Source organism: Haliotis rubra, unplaced genomic scaffold (genome assembly GCF_003918875.1).
Source record: "Haliotis rubra isolate DU_JTF1 unplaced genomic scaffold, ASM391887v1 Scf285, whole genome shotgun sequence".
In the NCBI taxonomy this organism is placed as follows: domain Eukaryota; kingdom Metazoa; phylum Mollusca; class Gastropoda; order Lepetellida; family Haliotidae; genus Haliotis; species Haliotis rubra.
The window spans coordinates 839633-862084 of record NW_025766947.1 but is presented as its reverse complement, the minus strand read 5'-3'; the positions used below and the strand labels follow the sequence as shown (position 1 = coordinate 862084).

At 42.8% G+C, this 22452-nt stretch overlaps 1 protein-coding gene across 1 annotated transcript; it reads left to right on the top strand.

Moving 5' to 3' along the window:
* On the top strand, positions 1-19256 carry LOC124281589 (U6 snRNA-associated Sm-like protein LSm5). The gene is made up of 5 exons (XM_046717533.1): positions 1-99; positions 3951-4046; positions 7735-7762; positions 18065-18137; positions 18676-19256. Exons 1-5 carry the CDS (start codon positions 57-59, stop codon positions 18709-18711), a joined length of 276 nt encoding a protein of 91 aa, XP_046573489.1. The 5' UTR covers positions 1-56; the 3' UTR covers positions 18712-19256.
* Positions 19257-22452: the final 3196 nt, after the last annotated feature.

Sequence of the window (22452 nt, the reverse complement as noted above, 5' to 3'; positions counted from 1 at the left end):
ATGTATAATATCGACCAAAGCATGACTAATTCCGCCAGGTGGCGGTCTATTTCAACATGGCTGCACCTTTTTCAAACCCGTCTCAGTTGTTGCCATTAGGTAAAAACATTAAGAATACTTCACTCTGTTATGTTTCCAGACGACAGGTCCAGTTCACTTATAAATCGTGTATGCACTATAATGATATCATATTTTGTGACAACCGTTATGTTAGACAAATCACCACACACTTTCACCGGCGATCGCCACATGGTTATCTGAATTCGCGCTTGTGTACAGTCATTCTACCATAATAAGAGCATTACTGAAGTATATGTGAGGAAAACTCAAACTCAAACAATTCATGGGGATTGTGACTTTATTTCGCAAGTTTCAGGGGGAGTTCAGCAGCGGCGGTTAGTATTGGTGCATAGTAGCCGAGAGCTTCGATGCGGTCCAAGATAAGATGCAGGGTCATGGCTTGACTGTAAATCTGTATCCTTATAGGACCGTATCGCGGCTCTCGGCTAAGTGCAGGTTCTGAATCTCTGGTCTGCCTGGTGCTCATTTTCAATTTATATGGGTTTGTTTGTTACTATCACAGGAATTTACCTAGGGTCCCTGGGACTCCTAGGCTTCAGTAACATTGGAACTGTCAAGTCATAGCTGCACAGCGGTCACTGACAGGGGTGGAAATAACTTTAAAATTGCTAGTGTACTCCGATACAGTGGCACATGTAAAATCACTTGCCCTGATAATTTTCCTACTATACTGTCCGTTTTCTTGTTGATTTTTTAAATAAACAAAAATAATAATATTGGAAAGTCAACTGGACACCGGTACAGTGTGATATACAAATTTGCTTGCCCGACAGAAAAAGCCACTGGACTCGGGCGTCGGGCAATGGGTTATTTCGACCCCTGACTGAGTATGCGTGAATCTGATGTGTCCAGTGTCTCACTATTTTTTCTAATGTTGACTAAAAGCTGAGGTAGCTGTAAACTTGTTTGTGGTGAAAGTGAGATGCAGAGTAGAGCTCTCTATCCTTCCAGCATAACAGTTTACAGAAGTTGAGCTTTAAGTAAAATATTATTTTCAGAAGTGATGAGTAGAATGCCGGTGAAAAGCTTTGGAGCTTTCCATCTTGAGAGATGAATTATCAGGCCTTATACATACCTTAATATTCTATGCATGAGTTTGTTTACTGTCTAATTAGTTTTATTTATGAAAATTTGGATTATTTGTTAATCATTCATTAACTTTTGTATAAGTCATAGAATTTTCTGTCAAGTATCATGTAGATGGCTTCAAAGATGTCATGATTACACAATGCCATTTCAAGGATGTTGTTTCAAAGGATGGTATGATTAGGATGGGCTTGGGTGTGGTCGGAAATGACTGATTTCTGCACAAATGCCTGATGTTCAAAGGGGGTGGGACATTTCATGTTTGTGGTAGACAAAGCTTGATAGATCTTCTTTGTTGCTAGTAGCTGGTTTACCAATGGCTTGTTGAATGATTTTCCTATCTGGAACACATCTCTACTGGCTTGATTCTTAAGTAGTCTGCAGATATGATGGCTGGTTATGGCCCGGGAAAGCAAATCTGGACTAAACCTCCTCAATTTAGGTTTCGCTTTCGCGGGAACGGTCAAGCTACAGTTAACACTGAATTTTGCGTTCCCGGGACTCTCAATACACGAGAAAAACAATGAAGTGTGAGTCGTCGTCTGATACTGTAGTCATGGTAGAAATTTAATAAATAAATAACAATAAATGTTTGAGCCACAGACTGTTCACCTAAGTCAAATAGATGGATCATGTAGAGAATTTTGAGTTATAATGGTAACGTATGATTACTTGCTTATAAATTCTCGACTGATGTCGAGCATATTTTTCCATATTGTAAGAAAAATCAATGTTAACGAAACTATATGTTTTTTAGATATCGAGAATAGATGAACAGGCCTTTCAAGAAAAATCATTTTGTGTGTCTGTGCGACGATTTACCACAAGAAAAGATGTAAACAAACACAACGTAATGTAAATTACTCTGACTCTACCGACATAATCTAAACGTGGGTTTGGGGTTTTGGTTGGTGAACCACCGACATGCTAACATTGGCGAATTAACCCATATGTATGTTGGTTCTTCCATGACACTAAATATAACAAAACTTCAGTTGGATAAAATTTTGCAGCAATCTTAAATGCAAAGAATACGCACTACCGACATAGCAAAAATGCCTCCATAGAACCAGATGTTTGCTTCTGACGCTGCAAGATAACTTACTGCAGTCTTAATGAAGGTTGATACTTATTGTAAATTTAGTGTTATTTAGAATACCTGCACAGATACACCTAGGGTTCGCGCGCTAATCTGAAGTACGGTAATCTGATGTTTTCATAGCAATTCGCTTTCGCGGCACCTCTAGTACAACTTTGGTTTTCGCTCTACCGTGAATAGGGAATATTGAAATTTCGCTTTCCCGGGCCGACACCGTATTGCTGTATGGTATATTGATGATGAATGGTGCAGATTGCTGACTTGGTGGATTGTCTCTTGGGTAGAGGGTGGTCTTGATGCTTTTGTGGACAAGTTTGGCTGCATACTGACAAAGGTTCACAAAGACAAAGTGAAGATGAACTCGGCTTCAAGGACTTGGGTCAGGGGGCTGATGCTCTCAGCTCTTCTGGCTAGGGTGGCAGTTAGTCCTCTGTTGACTTATAAAGGATGGTGGGATGTGATGAAATTTGTCTGTGTGGGCTGATTTCCTGTAGATGCTTGTATGGAGCTTGTTTTTGTCCTTCTTGACTTGAACGTCGAGGAATGGTATGAACTTGGTTGTCATTTTATTCTTCCTTTGTGAATTATGAATTTAAATTCACTATGTACTTGCACATTTAGTATTGTAATTATCCTGAATTATGCATGTCGAAAATGTGAAAAGAATATTCAACAAGAGACAAGTCATACCACTTGAATCATTAGAAAATACGCCCAGAGAGCAGAAGGTCGCGGGTTCGATCCTTGGCCACGTCATACCAAAAGAATGTCAAAATATGGTACTTGTTGGTACCAGCCTGGCTCTCAGCATTAATGGGTACAACACAGGGTTTTTACGGAACGCGTGATTCCTGTGTATTGGATGCAGAAATTTGATGAAGTACCCCCAAACTAAAATCCTGTGCGTCCTGTGGGAAGAACTTTCTGAGTTTGTAATGATATCCCATATTAAAATATAAACATTCTGTTTACAATCATTGTTCTGAAGACCTTGAAAGTAGCACATATAAAAACATAATCATTATCAAATGGGAAGCGTCCATAATCATTGATTTCATGCAGATCTGAGATTGATGGACTCCTAATTTTGGAAATGGACTCACAAAAAATATGCCCTGAGTCCCCAGGACTCCCAGTTTCGAAGAGCTATGTAAAACCCTGCTACACGGACTGATCGGCCCGGAGTCTGTACAATGTGTCTGAGTGGGATATTCATGCTAAACTGCGGCATGGTATCTCGGTGAGCTAGCACTATAAATCCAGCTTAAGTCTGGCCTAGTACAAGCAGCCAGACATACACAAGCATGGACATTGTCATATGAGCGAAATATTCTTAAGTACCACGTTAAACCCTATTTCATCTCACATTAGAAAATATGAGACCTAGATGAATGACTGGAATATTAAGGCACATTATACCTGCCTGTCAATGACAGATAACGTGTATCTAGATAGGGGTGATATTTTTCTTGCTGAAGCCATATCAGTGCTTTTGCATCTTACAAGAGGACAATAAAGATACCATATACAGCACTGCTATAAGACGAGACAAGAACAGATGTATTAGTGTGACAGGTCATTCTCACATGGTTTACCTGGTAGGTAGTTAGATACTTCTAACTGTTGGCAACAATATATTGATCTAAGTATTCTGTTAATGTGATTATGTGCCTTTGTTTTACAGAGTTGGTTGACAAGTGTATTGGGTCCAGGATTCACATCATCATGAAGAATGACAAGGAGATTGTTGGAGTGTTGCTGGGCTTTGATGACTATGTCAGTATCCTTTGGCAGCAATCAAACCTCAATTGAACTTAAGGTTGAGTTTTATCTTGTTGACCTAAATGCAGTTTAAGATAAAATGTTCCGTGTGCAGTCTTGCAAGGGTACTCAGCTGGGGGCACTCACTATTGGGTTACTCACTACTGGGGCACTCACTACTGGGGCACTCACTATTGGGTTACTACTGGGGCACTCACTATTGGGTTACTCACTACTGGTTCACTACTGGGGCACTCACTACTGGTTCACTACGGGTGCGCTCCCCTCTGGTTTGTTATTGGGGCACCAGGCTCTCAATGTGATTGTAGTCACTACCAGTGTACTCACAGTTAAGGACTCATTGTCAGGATCACTGTGAGTGAGTGTGGTTCTATGAGTGAGGGTGGTTCTATGGGTGAGGGTGGTTCTATGAGTGAGGGTGGTTCTATGAGTGAGGGTGGTTCTATGAGTGGTTCTATGAGCGTGGTTCTATGAGTGGTTCTATGAGTGTGGTTCTATGATTCTATGAGTGTGGTTCTATGAGTGTGGTTCTATGAGTGAGCGTGGTTCTATGAGTGAGGGTGGTTCTATGAGTGAGGGTGGTTCTATGAGCGTGGTTCTATGAGTGGTTCTATGAGTGTGGTTCTATGATTCTATGAGTGTGGTTCTATGAGCGTGGTTCTATGAGTGAGCGTGGTTCTATGAGTGAGGGTGGTTCTATGAGTGAGGGTGGTTCTATGAGTGAGGGTCGTTCTTTGAGCGTGGTTCTATGAGTGAGGGTGGTTCTATGAGTGTGGTTCTATGAGTGTGGTTCTATGAGTGTGGTTCTATGAGTGTGGTTCTATGAGGGTGGTTCTACGAGTGTGGTTCTATGAGCATGGTTCTATGATTCTATGAGTGGTTCTATGAGCGTGGTTCTATGAGTGAGTGGTTCTATGAGGGTGGTTCTATGAGGGTGGTTCTATGGAGTGAGGGTGGTTCTATGAGTGAGGTGGTTTATGAGTGTGGTTCTATGAGTGTGGTTCTATGAGTGTGGTTCTATGGAGCTGGTTCTATGAGGTGAGGGTGGTTCTATGGGCTGGTTTTATGGCGTGGTTCTATGAGTGAGGGTGGTTCTATGAGCGTGGTTCTATGAGTGAGGGTGGTTCTATGAGTGAGTGGTTCTATGAGGGTGGTTCTATGAGTGAGGGTGGTTCTATGAGTGAGGGTGGTTCTATGAGTGAGGGTGGTTCTATAGGCATGGTTCTATGAGCGTGGTTCTATGAGGGGGGTTCTATGAGTGTGGTTCTATGAGTGTGGTTCTATGAGTGAGGGTGGTTCTATGAGCGTGGTTCTATGAGTGAGGGTGGTTCTATGAGCGTGGTTCTATGAGTGAGTGGTTCTATGAGGGTGGTTCTATGAGTGAGGGTGGTTTATGAGTGTGGTTCTATGAGTGTGGTTCTATGAGCGTGGTTCTATGAGCGTGGTTCTATGAGTGAGGGTGGTTCTATGAGGGTGGTTCTATGAGGGAGGGTGGTTCTATGGGCGTGGTTTTATGAGCGTGATTCTATGAGTGAGGGTGGTTCTATGAGTGAGGGTGGTTCTATGAGCGTGGTTCTATGAGTGAGGGTGGTTCTATGAGTGAGTGGTTCTATGAGGGTGGTTCTAGGAGTGAGGGTGGTTCTTTGAGTGAGGGTGGTTCTGTGAGCGTGGTTCTATGAGCGTGGTTCTATGAGAGAGTGGTTCTATGAGCGTGGTTCTATGAGTGTGGTTCTATGAGCGTTCTATAAGCATGGTTCTATGAGTGAGGGTGGTTCTATAGGCGTGGTTCTATGAGTGTGGTTCTATAAGTGTGGTGTTCCCCACCTGCTTATAGTTATTGCTGGAGTCCCATCGACAGACAGCATTTCTTTGTTTGTTAGGAGACATACTGAAAGCTTCAAGTATTTCTTAATGGCATGAAATGGTTTTCCTTTTCTGATTTAGATTGAACGAAATCATACACCTTAAAAATCAACTGTTTCACATCAGATGAAAAGCGCATCCTCTCTGACAACAAGGAATATACTATGTAGCATCTGTTGAGCATGTGTGCAGTGTTCAACCTACTGTTGTGCCCTCTCTGTTATAGATGTGTCAACTTGTGTGCATAATGACATCATACTCATAGTTTCTGAAACTTATGTTTCCAGAGATGGCCCATCATCGGTATAAAAATAATGAACAGTAGATATTGTTGGTGTTAATTAACTTATGACTGAAATAAAGTAAGCTGATTCAATTAATGTTTTAGAACAGAATGTTTTCTGCCTTCTCGTTGTTCATGTTAATGATGGTAATCTGTGTCGCTGTGAACACACCTGTAACAGTTTGTTATTGATGGTAATCTGTGTCGCTGTGAACACACCTGTAACAGTTTGTTATTGATGGTAATCTGTGTCGCTGTGAACACACCTGTAACAGTTTGTTATTGATGGTAATCTGTGTCACCTGTAACAGTTTGTTATTGATGGTAATCTGTAGCTGTGAACACACCTGTAACAGTTTGTTATTGATGGTAATCTGTGTAGCTGTGAACACACCTGTAACAGTTTGTTATTGATGGTAATCTGTGTCGCTGTGAACACACCTGTAACAGTTTGTTATTGATGGTAATCTGTGTCGCTGTGAACACACCTGTAACAGTTTGTTATTGATGGTAATCTGTGTAGCTGTGAACACACCTGTAACAGTTTGTTATTGATGGTAATCTGTGTCGCTGTGAACACACCTGTAACAGTTTGTTATTGATGGTAATCTGTGTCGCTGTGAACACACCTGTAACAGTTTGTTATTGATGGTAATCTGTGTAGCTGTGAACACACCTGTAACAGTTTGTTATTGATGGTAATCTGTGTAGCTGTGAACACACCTGTAACAGTTTGTTATTGATGGTAATCTGTGTCGCCAGTGAACACACCTGTAACAGTTTGTTATTGATGGTAATCTGTGTCGCTGTGAACACACCTGTAACAGTTTGTTATTGATGGTAATCTGTGTAGCTGTGAACACACCTGTAACAGTTTGTTATTGATGGTAATCTGTGTAGCTGTGAACACACCTGTAACAGTTTGTTATTGATGGTAATCTGTGTCGCTGTGAACACACCTGCAACAGTTTGTTATTGATTGTAATCTGTGTCGCTGTGAACACACCTGTAACAGTTTGTTATTGATGGTAATCTGTGTCGCTGTGAACACACCTGTAACAGTTTGTTATTGATGGTAATCTGTGTCGCTGTGAACACACCTGTAACAGTTTGTTATTGATGGTAATCTGTGTCGCTGTGAACACACCTGTAATTGTTTGTTATTGATGGTAATCTGTGTCGCTGTGAACACACCTGTAACAGTTTGTTATTGATGGTAATCTGTGTAGCTGTGAACACTCCTGTAACAGTTTGTTATTGATGAAGAATGAAGCTGTAATGGTCCAATAATGACATTAAACATCATCAAATACATGACATCCATATTCACTTACCCAAGCTGACTATACTTTTAAAGAATTACATGTAGAAGAAAGATCAAACACAGTATTTATTCGATATATGGGATCTGTTGTTGTTCACAGAACAACTACATAACTAAGCAGTGATAACGTTCAGTTAATTGTCTTGGTAGAATTGAATTTGTCTACAGAGCTCACTTTATATTATATTGGTATTAGCTTTCCTTAGTTCAGCTCAGACATGGTTCTCGAGGATGTCACAGAATTGTGAGTATGTTTCTCAACTGTTGAGGCAACCATGCATGTTGTTGTAATGCAGTTGGTGGAATAAGCACTAGTCTGCTAGCCTGTGGCTAGCAATAATCCATTTGGGCCAGTAAATCTCCAAACACTGGCTCGACTGACGAGTGAATTTTCATGGGGTCATTTTGCAAATACATCACTCTCTTGTTAAGTTATAATACACTTTTAAATCATGCCAGATTATGGCCTGATAAAAATGTTCATCATATTAGCAGCTGAATGATGAAACCCGTGTCATGCTGACAATATCTTGTTCTCATCTATTTTTGTAATCTTTTGCTTACTTTCTACGTTCAAATTTCAGGCTAGTGAATTATTTTGTGGGCTAGTAACTTTCAGGCTTAGTTAGCCCGACTGGTTAGCAAAATTTGGAAACATTTTCACACACTGTAATGAGGTAGTGCTGTAGCCTGTTGAGTTAACTATGCAAGTTGCAATAATGGTGTTTTGCTATGCAGGTATTATTTTAGACTGTGCCTTGAGGCCATAAACACTCTGAAATGTGAAATAGCACATTGAAAACAACATCAGGGGCCTACTGGCACATATACTACAAACAAAAAATATGTGAACACCCTAAAACTTGATAGTCATACATAAACTGAAACGTGGTGACGTCATTTATGCTCTAAGGTAAATGCAACTTTTTGTGTGCTTAATGGGCATTTTAAACGACATGTTGGAACATGCAGTGAAGCAACTGATTCAATATTTGTTGAGTTTGAGTGAAATGAAACATTGTTAAAAACAGCGAAAAACAAGGGTTTGATTCAAACGCCCAAACACAACAGCCTAGTGCATGCGCAGATCACAGCCTAACGATGACAGCAGCCTGCACGAAAAAGAGGAAGCATGCGCGAAAACGAAAGCATGCGCGAAGGAGGAAGCCTGCGCAAAGGTGGAAGCATTCGCGAAGGAGGAAGCATTCGCGAAGGAGGAAACATGCCCGAAGGATCGCACACTCTACGACATACTAGGACACCTTCACCGAAGGAGCATTCACGAAGGAACAGAACCAGACGTTCACCGGAGCATGAGTGAACGATTCACCAAGTCACTATACAGAGCTCCGTGGTCAGCAGCATCTATCTTTGCAGGGGAAATTGAGGACGTGGCCAAGGAAGTAACGAAAGCGTCAAGGGAGGTAATGATGATCGACTAGCTAGTGTTATCTGTCAGACCTCGCAACGCTACTCCGGCAAGTCGAAGTTTACAGGAATACAAAGAGCCAGGGAAAAGAAATACGGCAGCTCCAGAGGAGGCAAGGATTCTTTTCGTCGCTCAACCGGAGCTCCCAGAGGTAACCCTGGAAGAGGCAGGGCATCCAGAGGTGCCAGGAACTTTAGAGGCTGAAGGACGGGTTCGGAACGACTGGAGTCTTCCACCCCAGACGTTCCCATACAACCTTCAACAGTGGGTGGACGTCTACAACACTACTGGAAGAATTGGGGAATTCTTCAGGACGACTATGTATCCCAGATCCTACGCAGAGGATACAAGATACAACTACAAGCAGTACCGCCATTGACAAGCAACTCTCTGGCCCACAACTATGCTGCCGACCAGAGGGAGAATCTACTTGACGCTATCACAACTCTACTCGAGAAGGAGGCGATCGAAGAAATAAAACAGGAGTTTGTCACGCTCGGTTTTTACTCCGCAATCTTCTTAGTACCAAAGAAAAATTCCAGGGAAAAGTTCCGACTTATATACAACATGAGGAAATTCAACCAAGATTATCTACGCAGCCCCGCAAAGTTCAGAATCATACATCTGCCTCAACTGCGCCAACTCATACGTCCATTAGACTACCTCACCAGCATGGATCTACAGGATGCATATCTTCACATCCCGATACATCCGGACTCAAGGAAATATCTACGATTCCTCTTCGGCCCCCTGGTTGTTTACTCGAGTGACAAAGCCAATCATTGCTTTTCTACATCATCGAGGTCTACGCAGTTCGTTTACCTGGATGACGGGATTCAAGCTCATCAAGATCCCAGTCAACTCAGACTGCAACTAGACTTCACAGTCAGGCTACTCACACAACTAGGATGGCTAGTAAATCTCCTCAAATCGGAACTACAACCCACACAGGATCTGCAATTCCTAGGAATACGGTTCATCACATCGCAGAATCGCATAGTCGTCCCAGAGGAGCGTTGGGTCAAGATACAACAGATGATATCTCAAGCACTTCTCTCTCCGTTACCACTACGAAATTGGCAGAGCCTACTCGGTCTCCTCAAGTCAGCACAAGACATGACACGCTGAGGAAGACTACAACTGCGCCCAGTACAAGTGTTCGTGAACACTCATCTAGACAGTTCTGACTCCTTCGGGCTACCGGACGGACTGAAACCATATCTCCTATGGTGGACACGGGAAGTCGAATGTTTGCGGAGGAATCTACTTATCAGAGCCGGAGTACAACACTCATCTCTACGTAGATGCATCACTTCAAGGATGGGGAGCCCACCTCGACAACGAAGTGGCAGCAGGGAAATGGTTGAGTCAGGAGCAAAGTTTACACATCAACATGCTCGAGATGAAAGCAGTCATAAACGCCTTACTACACTGGTCCAGCATACTAAGGAACGCACAACTGATGATCCACATGGACAACTCCACAGTGGCGTTCTACATCAACAAGCAAGGATCAACAAGATCAAGGAATCTACTAGATCTCAGCTTTCATCTGTTCAGCATAATAGACAATTTGAACATCGACTTGAAAGCATGTCACATTCCCGGAGCCAAGAATGTGATTTTGGTCGCGCCCTACTGGCCAGCGAGGGTGTGGTTTCCCATCCTCATTCAAGAACTCGGAAATCCAACCCTACAACTTCCAGAGTGGCCGAACCTACTAATTCATCCGCACACCAAGCAAGTACACGGCAATCCAACAGTATTCCAACTACATGCATGGAACGTATTAAAACTTGCTTGAAGAAAAGAGGATACTCCGCCAGAGCAGCGAACGCAGTCACATTAGCACTACGTTACGTAGATCAACACTAGCACTACGTAGATCAACACTAGCACTACGTAGATCAACATTAGCACTACGTAGATCAACACTAGCACTACGTAGATCAACACTAGCACTACGTAGATCAACATTAGCACTACGTAGATCAACATTAGCACTAATTAGATCAACATTAGCACTCGTGAGATCAACATTAGCACTACACTAGCACTACATTAGATCAACACTAGCACTACGTAGATCAACATTAGCACTACGTAGATCAACACTAGCACTACGTAGATCAACACTAGCACTACGTAGATCAACATTAGCACTACGTAGATCAACCCGCAGCTTGTACGACGACAAGTTTTGAGAAATACGCTTTAAGGAAGGGCTTCACAGCAATGAAAGCAACACATCCACAAGTGGCGGAATATCTTTGTCATCTAAGACAAACAAGGCAGTTAAAAGGTTCAACACTCTCTACATACCTAGCGGCCTCAGTACAGTTATCACCATCAAGACAGGTGTGAAACTGACTAAAGTACCAGAGATACTAGCTCTACTACGCTCCTTTAAGTTGGAAGACCAACAAAAGAAATTCAAAGCACCTGCTTGGGATCTCATGCTTATGAACCACTAGGAAGGACATCCTATGAGTTTCTAACACATAAAACTCTGTTCCTGGTCGCCTTGGCAACAGCAGCTTGGATGTCAGAAATACATGCTCTGGACTTTGAACGAATACAATTTGATGTACATCGCAATATCATACATCTGGGATTGAGATGGGATTTCATAGCAAAGAACCAATTGCCCGGTCAGCCAGACAGGCAATTCCACATCCCAGCACTTTTGTCAGTCCTTGGACCACAGGATACTCAGGATCTTTCCTTATGTCCAGTCAGAGCATTACAAATCTACCTACAAAGGTCTAAGATGAGGAGATGAAAATTCAAGTGCCTTTTCATCCCTTTATCTACGGAGACACCTACAGAAATCTCACAATATCAATATGGATGAGAGCTGTCATATTGAGAGCCTATAAAGGAGCAGGTCTCGAGCCACCACGAGCCTCCAATCCTCATGAAGTAAGAGCACTGGCGTCGACACTTGCTCTACATGGAAATTGCTCAATCTCGACAATAATGGAAGGCTGCTATTGGAAGTCGGAGACGGTGTTTGCCAACTACTACCTCAGAGACATTGCTACAAAGGATGTCTCCGGTATCCGCCTCTTCTTGTAGCACAACAATTGACGGTTCCTCAAAGACGCTGAGATGAATCTCACCCTTTATCACATGACTTGTAAAAGCCGACACTCAGAAGAGTAGGAGCTTAGAGTCCGTGCGCACGTCTAAAGATAGGCTAGCATGAGTGACAGACCCTATACTCGTAAGGACTTACTCGTATATGAAGAAGGGTCACTTCTCCATTGATGCGGAAATCAATCATGGAGTCGTATAAATCCACTTTTACTGTCAGGAGAAGCGGTTCCAGAAAATCTGACAAGTTGTGGTCCCCCCAAACTGATCAGAGGAAGCTGGAAGGAAGGATCAGCATAGTACTATAAGAAGTTCCCTCAGGGGGGTATGCAGGACGTAAATCAGCATGGAATCCAGAGAGGCTTGACCCACCACCTGGTCCGTTGGATTCTACAAGCAATTAAGCATGAGTCAGGATAAGGAAAAATATGTAATGTTTTTATTAAATTGATATTTTATACTTATCCTGACTCATGAGGTAAGCCCTCCCAACCTCTCCTCATGGCACTCTGGATTCCCTGTAATCCAGGTGTCGGGCGCTTAATCAGGAGAGAGTGAGGGGCATGTCCGAACATGTGACATGGTTTTCCCGCCAAAAGAGTCACAAGGGAGATAACACTGGGTGAGTGATTTACGTCCGCTTTTTTTAAGGGAGCTTCAAAAGGGGATTCAAGTGTTCCACTATCATTCGCAAGAAGAAAGCGACAAGCAAGCAATTAAGCATGAGTCAGGATAAGTATAAAATATCAATTTTAATCTAACAATTACATTGTGATAAATGCATCCATTTTCTGCCAGTTAAAGTTACTTTCAAGGATTTAGTAGTGTTCATCTCACCATGGTTGCTGAAATAATGGTGACTTGGTCCACCTCACACATGTTCACACACAATTTCGTTAAATATATTGTGACCAACATTGAATGAAATTTTGAATAAAATTGTTAAAATTGATTGAAAAACATAAATCAGGACATCCAGTTAATAATGGATTAGTTGACATAGTATTTTGGGTGTCTCATACTCGTGTCTCATACTCGTGGCACTGACTTGGCATTGATGTAAATGGAAATTTCCTAGCGATAGTTAAGGTTTTTGTATTGAGGTAGTAGTAAAGAGTTTTGTATGTGATTTCCGGCTCTGCATGAAGGCATAAGTAATCAGCTCTACAGCGGATGATAGCAAATCATTGTGGAAGCTGAAGTACTTTTAAGTTAACGCTGCCGTATAGTCGCAAAAACTGCCCAAAAGACAGTATATTTATTCACTGCCTCACCTGTCACCATCTCATTTAAAATATTCCAAAATGTCCTCAGAAGCTCCCTGAAACCCCAACCAATGGAATTCCAGAAATATTGTATGTATAGTACTCTAAACAAGTTAAGGAACACTGGCAGTTGAAGGGCTCTGTGTTGCAGTACCCAACACCTTGGACAGATTGTTTGTTTACAGTTATACGATAGCCCAGTCTCTAGCCCGGATCTTTACAGGTGTATGACAGATTAACTAGAGTCACATCTAAACACTAGGTCTCACTTAATTTGTTCTGAGTAGTTGCAATATTGATATATTCCATGTACGTCCTGATGTGATATATAGAGAATACAACACTCGGTCTCATTACTTACAAATTATACGAAACGAGTGTCCTTCCTATGGTATCTGACCAAGCGAAAGTGAGGTCAGAAACCATAGGAAGGTCATGGGTTTCATATAATTTGTATGTTATGAGACCGAGTGTGGTATTTTATTTATTACCCACGTCTTACATGCATTAAATTGACAAAATAGCATATTTTTGTTATTGTTATGGTTTCAAACCGAAACTGGCTTAATAAAGAGGTTGCGGCAGAATGTTGTTCTGTAGTACACTTTCTACATGGCGTCACACTGTAAGGATGTCACTACGCCTTGCTCGTCTGCCCCCTTGGTAACCGACGTCACCATGCATGTCAGTTGTCATCGCCTCGTACAGTCTTTTACATTAAACTACTCCGTAGCACCCCGTTTCTTAGTTCGCAGTTGCTTCACTCGGCTAAACTTACTGGTGGAAACTTTGCGTTTGTTTTTCAACGCATATAATGTCTCAGTTCGACTCACAATTAAACAACAAACTTTTGTTGATGCGGTATGCAGTGGTGAGCGTATTACCTCCCTTTATGAAACCTCGTGGCTAGGGTTTACCCAACATGCCATACAACTTCCTCTTTTTCTGGTCAAGAGCGAGCAGAATCGAGGAGAGGTGGGTGGACGTACCCCTAGGAAGACTTACTTCAAGGAATTGGAAACCTCTCCAGGTTTAGGTAATTCCTTTTCAGAAGAAGTCTTCCTTGGGGTACTCTAGCATGAATACAGACTCCCAGAGATAAGTAATGGAAGTGGTCGATTCTGCTAAGGGAGATAATACCGCTGCCCTATCGTCAACAGTCAAAACAATGGTCAGTTTGAAGGTAATGCTTACCTGGTGGCTCTTCAGACGACTCTATAACAATATAACTGACCTAGAGTCAAATACTCCCCTCCTGTGCCCGTCCAATCCAGTGCAAAGGCGTCGGAAGCTAATGCCCTTGGGTCTGGGATCCGAGAGCAGAACACAGGAATCTGATTTGTCCCCCCAGACGCAAACAGATCCACCTAGAACGGTCCGTACAACTGGGAAATAACCCTGAATGTCCTTCGATTGAGCATCCACTCGTGTGTGGCTAGGATTCACCTTGACAGGGCATCTGCTCGGACATTCTCCAGCTATGGAAGGTACACTGGGATCACAGACACATTGTACTGGTCGCACCACAGTAGGAACTGCCATGCCTCCCTGAGGAGCGGGCCAGACACAGTGCCGCCTTGCTTCAGGATATACGTCATTGCTGTCTGGTTGTCCATTTCTAGACGAACCGTCTGGTTGTGAACATGGTCCTTGAAGCTCTCGAAAACCAGTCTGACTGCTCTCAGTTCCAACACATTGATGTGCAAGCAAGTCTCCTTCTTGGACCAGAGGCCAGAAGCTGTGAGACTGCCGAGCACGCACGCGCGCACGCGCGCACGCGACGCACGCCTTGCGCTGCCTTACGCGCGCCGCACGCACAGCCGAAAAGGGACACATCTGTCTGAACTGAGAGAGATGGGGTCGAGGCCTTGAGAGGGAGCCCTCTCGAGAGATGCTCGACTTTGGTCCAAGATGAGCAAATAGCCACTGAGGAACCTCTATCTGAGTTTCGAGGTCCTGTGAGTGAGTCCATGATTGGGAAAGAGCCTGTTGGATTGGACGCATTCTTAGCCATCCTCTCCATACCACATCTACTGTAGCTGCCATGTGACCAAGCAGATGGAGCCAAGTCCGAGCTGGGGCCCTTGGCGCCGAGAGGAATGACAGAGTCGCTTCCCTCACCCTGTTGATGCGATTGGGGGATAGTGAAACTAACCCCTGTCCTGTACTGAATCTCGCCCCTAAGAAAATCAGGTCCTGAGACAGAACTAGCTCTGATTTCTTCAGGTTCACAATCCAACCCAGTCGAATGAGACTGTGAAACACTGCTTTGGTTGCCGACGTGCTTGATGCCTGTGCCAGAGCTCGGATCAACCAGTCGTCTAGGTAAGGGTGGCAAAACAGACCTTGTGACCTGGCGACCTGTGCAGGCACCATCATCAGTTTGGTAAACACCCTCGGGGCCGTAGCGAGACCAAATGGTAGCACTTTGAACTGATAACTCACTCCCTCAAATGAGAACCTGAGGTATCTCCTGAACGAGGGGTGTACTGGGGACATGTAAGTATGTATCCTTCAGGTCGATTGACGAAGGCCAATCTCCCGGCTATACTGAGGAGATCACTGAACACAGTGTCTCCATTTTGAAGGAAGGTACCTTTATCAGACGAATCAGTCTCCTCAAATTCAAAATGGGTCTGAAGCCTCCTTCTTTTTCCGGAACTAGGAAGTAAGTGGAGTAAACTCCTTCGTTTTCCTGTCCTACTGGTACTTTCCCGATCGCAGCCTTGTCTAGCAACGCTTTGATTTCGACTCGGAGGAAGTCTGCTTTCTCTGACTGGTTTGGCACTGGAGTGTGATGAATGCCTGAGAAATGTGGAGGGTCTTTCTTCCACTGCGGCATGTGGCCTTCCCTGACAGTGGACAAGACGCAGGGATTTGAAGAGACTTTTGCCCAGTCCGACAGGTCGTGGGCTAGTCGGCCACCAACAGGGATTTCTGGCAGAAGGCAGGCTGTGTCTGGGGGCTGAGTGTCCACGCCAGTCCCCACGGGTTCTGGCTGCAGAGGTTGAGGGAGGTTGGAGCCAGGAGCACCTTAGACTCCTTGAAAGAGCTCGCGGCCGCCGCTGCCTCCCTTACAATCTGCGCCGACCCTGGGAACTGAGCTCATAAGGGAGGGCAAGCAGGGTAGCCTGATGCTGTGGCAGGTAGCTAGTACAGCTCAGCCACAGTAGGCGCATGCCCATGACAGCACCCATTAAGCCGGCAGATGCAGAGCGCAATGCGTCCCTAGCTAGGTGCTGCCCTGCCTCAGCTAATTGACTAGAGAGGACAATGCCAGATGACGTGTCACCATTGTCCAGTTGGGTCCGAGCCAGGCTGCCTTGGAGGGAAGCCAGATAGACGCTGTGCACCGCCATCTGCATCTGCTGACCCGAATTACGATAGCTCTCCTCAAGAGCCTTGTAACCAGATCGCAGCATGTGCCCCGCATTAGAGAAAGGCGGCACAGGCCGGCCTTGTCTAGGCCCAGAGGTCGCCAGTGAAGTGGAGTTACCCCTACTAAGTGCTACCGAGGTTACAATGCACTCGTCCACCGCTGGGACCCGATAAAGCTTCTTTTCTCTCTCTCTCTCTCCTTGGTAAGAGGTGCATAAAAACAATTTGAATAAAAACTGCACCAAACAAGCATATAGTTATAGGCCGAGAGCGAGGGTGTACTGACGTTAGTTTGACCCTGCAAATTGGCGTTTAAGAAAAAGCACGGAAAATATGAATATTTATTGCGATTCCACGACGGCGAACGTAAAACGTTCTCCAAAAAGAATAAGGGAATACATACAGATGATTCTTGCGACATGATGACTAAGAGAAAGCTTAGATTCGTTTGGCTTGCAACGCTGTCGGAGAAAACACGTTTGACGTCAGCGATGGCCGAGAAAAAGAAGAAGTTGTATGATATGTTGGGTAAACCCTAGCCATGAGGTTTCATAAAAGGGAGGTAATACGCTCACCAGTGCATACCGCATCAACAAAAGTTTGTTGTTTAAAAAAAAATTAATAATTATAATTTGAAAACTTTTTTCACGACCATTAGACATGTTTTCGGTGAAAAAATGCTAGAGTACCCCAAGGAAGACATCCTGATGTGATATATTGATATATTCCATGAATATGTCATGATGATATATTGATATATTCCATTTACATCCTGATGTGATGTATTGATATATTCCATGAATATGTCATGATCATATATTGATATATTCCATGTACATCCTGATGTGATATATTCCATGAATATGTCATGATGATTTATTGATATATTCCATGTACATCCTGATGTCATGTATTGATATATTCCATGAATATGTCATGATGATATATTGATATATTCCATCTACATTTCGTGATGATGTATTGATATGCATGTATATTTCATGAACATATCATGATGATGTATTGATATATCCCATGAACATGTCATGATGATGTATTGATATATTCCATGTACGTCATGATGATGTATTGATATATTCCATGAATATGTCATGATGATATATTGATATATTCCATGTACATCCTGATGTGATATATTGATATATTCCATGTACATTTCATGATGTATTGATATATTCCATGTACATGTCATGATGATATATTGATATATTCCATGAACATGTCATGATGATATATTGATATATTCCATGAACATGTCATGATGATGTATTGATATATCCCATGAACATGTCATGATGATGTATTGATATATTCCATGTACATCTCCTGATGTATTGCTATATTCCATGTATTGCAGTGAGAGTACACCAGAAGGACGTCGGGTGACCCGTCTGGACAAACTGCTCCTCAATGGGAACAACATTACAATGGTAAGTTGAGACGTCAGCTTATATATTCATAATGATGACCATTTTTTCTGTTTTTATCTGATTGTTTTATCAGACCTGTCCCTTATCAAACATATGTCTCTGTCTCAGCCCCCACCTGGAATATGTGGTCTGGATATACATTCCATTAATATAGTCACCTGTTACACGACACTTGTACATGCCAAGTTAGCACTGCCAGGTACAAGCTATATTTTGACTGATAGTCAGGCTCCCGACCGACGTTACTCTGACTTGCACTGTATCATGTCCTGAAGGGCTGCTGGTGGATGAATCAGTATGAAAGTAATGATTGAGGAGAGCAGAATGTAAAATGTATTACAGAAACAAATATACTCCAAGTAAACAAGAGCCTGGGTAAGGTATGCAGACAGAACCAGTTTCTCTGACTCAGTAATGAACTGCCCACCAAAGAGAATTGCCAACTGGTGTTATAGTTTTTATCAAACTGATTTAAAAAAGAAATAATTAAATGCATGAGCTTGAACCACATCATCTTCAAGTTTGTTTGTGTTTTCAGCTTGTGCCTGGAGGCGAGGGACCAGAGATGACCTAGGTCACCCGAACAGGTTGAACACACTTCAGAGCAGTTGTCTGTCTTAAACTGTCAGTAACATGCTGACATTATGTCCACGAATGATTGACACTGACAAGGAAAGCGGTGCGTCACAGTGTTCACAGTCTGCATATGCTCTGTGGGTTCACTCAATAATTCTCAGAACAAAAGCTGAGAGAGATTAGTTATATGCCGCTTTTATCAATATTCCGGAAATATCACGGCAGGGGACTCTGAGAAGTATCACTCAGTGTGACAATTTATGTTTTTCATATTTTCTTTTGAAAAGAGGTATGTTTTGTTTAATATTAACACATAATGGTAATTTTTGTATAATTTATTAATACAGTGAATCATCATTAACTCCAAATGCTTCAGCTGAACATTTGCCTGTTGTGGTTTGACATTAGGACTTGCCTTGACTGCAGGGACCCTCGTAGGTTTCATTGGTACCCAGGTATTACTTTCTCATCTGTACATGATGGACTGATTCATCTTTGTAAATACTTCATGACACATCACAATAAAATGTCTTGTGTACCATCTTTCGTCTGTGGTTGGCAACATACAGATCATACACTTGAGATCTGTCAGCAAAGGTATGCTTGAGATATCTTTCGTCCTCCCCCCGCAGACACAGTGTGTAGTCCTGAGATATGTCTCTCTCTCTCTCTTTCCCCCCTCTGTAACATGTCCATTTCTGAGACTTAAACTAGCACAAGCACATCCACATCCGTTAGTGACAGGCGTCATCTGGGAAAAATATCTGATGATCAGACTATGACAGTCTTCAGTAAAGCTAAAGTTGTCAGACAACGACTGCCTAAATGGTCTGATGATAAAGGCTGCACTGCATGTTGACCAGTAAGAAGGAGCATATATGTTGACATGCTTTTGGCATTGAATGGACATTAATGGGTTTTATTGTGAGGTCTGGTGTTTTTCATCAGTCCGACGATGGATCAGATAACAAACATCATACGACTGACTGAGTTTAGTTTTACGCTGCTTTTAGCAATATCACGGGAGGGGACACCAGAAATGGGCTTCACACAATGTGCCCGTGTGGGGAATCGAACCCGGGTCTTCGGCTTGACAAGCCAACGCTTTAACCACGAGGCTACACCACTACCCGACTTCATACAAAGTACCAAAATAAACAATTATACTTGTACGTACACATGTGTTGGGTGATCTTATCACGGGTTAAACTTGGTGGAAACAACTTCCATGTATATCATCAGTGATTCTTCTGCCACAGGTTCCTCATATCTGTGACATTGTCACTTCCCGTGTGATATCCATTAGTTCAGTCAAGGCGAGGTGAAATGGGGTTTAAAGTCCTACTTAAGAATATTTCGCTCATATGACGACGTGCATGTGTGTGTATGTGTGGCTGCTTGTACTAGCCCAGACTGTTGTGTTTTTTTATAGTGCTAGCTCAATGAGGTACCATGCCACAGTTAAGCACTCAGACACAATATACTGACTCCGAGTTGACCAGTCCTTGTTGGACCCATTTATGCCGAGCACCAGGCAGGGACCAACAATTACAATATTTTAACGTCTTTTGCTGTGACGCTGATGGGGATCGAACCCACGACCTTCCGCTCACCGGGCGGACGCTCTAACCACTACACCACGGAGGGAAGACCAGTTAGACATTCACTCCCAATACAGGAGCATTTAGCCTGGTATCCAGCACAGGAGCATTAGAATTTGAGATCATTCCGAGACACGATAGTCAGCTGTCAGTCAACATGCTTGCCCCATCGTCTGTCTGGACAAACCTCGAGTGATTGGATAGCGTAACTGCTTTGTACCATGCCCACATTGGGTGTTTTCAAAATCTGCGCAGGATGTTTGAATTTGAAATCATTCTGTGTCACACAGCCGCGGTGTCAAGTCACGGGTGTTATAGACCTTACATGGTCACAAATAATTGACGAAGTTGACAATAATAGGCTGGAGTGGGATGATACAATCGAAGACATTTTTCTCACACGCTGCTGAGGTTATGGAAACTCAATCGGCCGTGTTAGATGGGTTGACTCAATTGTCAGTATCGAACACAGACGAAGTTGCAACGTTTCCCGAACTTTAAAACTATACACTTTACTCAGGTCATGACAAATTATGATGTAGACACGAGGTCTCGTTTTAGAATGAAGTAACTAAAGTAAGGACAGAAATTCTTGGAAAATGCTATTTGGCTTCAATATCACTACATGTATGATGAATTTGACACACAATATAAGCACATATATGATACATGTACGACTCTTCCTAGTTGGATATTAAAGCGCAGATGAAAAAATGCACTTGAGGGGTGACTTCACAGGAGGAAATTTTGACGTTTTAACAACATTCGTACAAACGGTAGTTTTGAAATACAGACTATAATTATTCATATAGCCTCAACTAATTAAATTATATAAATAAGTTGGGGTTTTTTAACATCTATTTGTGAAAAACATGGAACTCTTGTAGTAGTTATATTCAAAATAATTACTTTAAACAGTCTTAATTCAAATGGCATAGATAATCTTGTTCACCCATAGAAGTTTCACTTCGTGTATGCCCATTGAACTGGCGACTTGATATCTCAGCAGAACAATTAATTTCAAATTTATACCAGTATTTCATACTGGAGAAACAAAGGGCGAAACCTCTCGTCAGCTATGACAGGGTTTACTACAGAATGTGTAATGCCCTTAATTTGACATATAGTCAGTCTTACGAAGTTGTAAACAAATCAGTTACCTCAGGGGTCGTGTTAAAATCAAAACCAGGTAGGAAACACAAACTGGATAGCTTTGATAAGGGTGTCATACGCCGTGCAGTTTATAAACTGTATGAACGCAAAATCCCACCGACGTGTGCTAAAACACAAGATGAGATCAAAGATACAATAAATGTCTCGAAAACAACACTTATTGTAGCTCTGGTAGAAATGGGGTTCAGGTACACCAAAAGGGGAGATGACAGAGCTGTGTTTAGAGAAAAGTACTAAATCCTGTCCATGCGATCAGCTTATCTCAGAACAGTTGAATACCGCAATTTGGGGTTTCAAATTATATACCTGGATGAAACCTGGTGTAATAAAAATCACTCAACCGATCGGATGTGGCTTCCTTCAGATTGTTCTGAGGCACCAGTGTTTGCAAGGGACTGATTGGGGGTTGTGGATTTGTTTTTGTGGTCAAGAAATCTGATGGTGATTACCATAACGAAATGAATGGGCAGGTATTTTTGAATTGGTTCGAACATCAGCTTTTACCGCAGCTGGACGAACCAAGCCTTAACATTTTGGATAACGCCAGTTACAATAACCTGCGTGTCCCTGGTACCATCACACCCGCCATGAGCAATCTCAAGGCTCAGTTGCAGGATTTTCTCACTTCCTGTAACGTGCCTTACAGGCAATCAGAAACAAAGCCCAAGCTCATGGAAAAAATCCGGCAGCACAAAAAGCCAATCCAGTACATCACTGACGAACCAGCTGCAAAACAAGACCACATAGTTCTGCGTACACCAGTACGGCACTGTGATCCCAATCCCATCGAGCTGATCTGGGGTAACTGTAAGAATTTTATTGCTCGCAATAATACCACATTCACGCTTTCAGACGTTAAAGAGCCTGTGTATGCTTCTTTTGCGAGAATTACCCCAGAAGAGTGGCAAAAGGCTGAAGACCGTGTTCTCAAAATCGAAGACGAATACCGTCTGCGGGACGGCGTT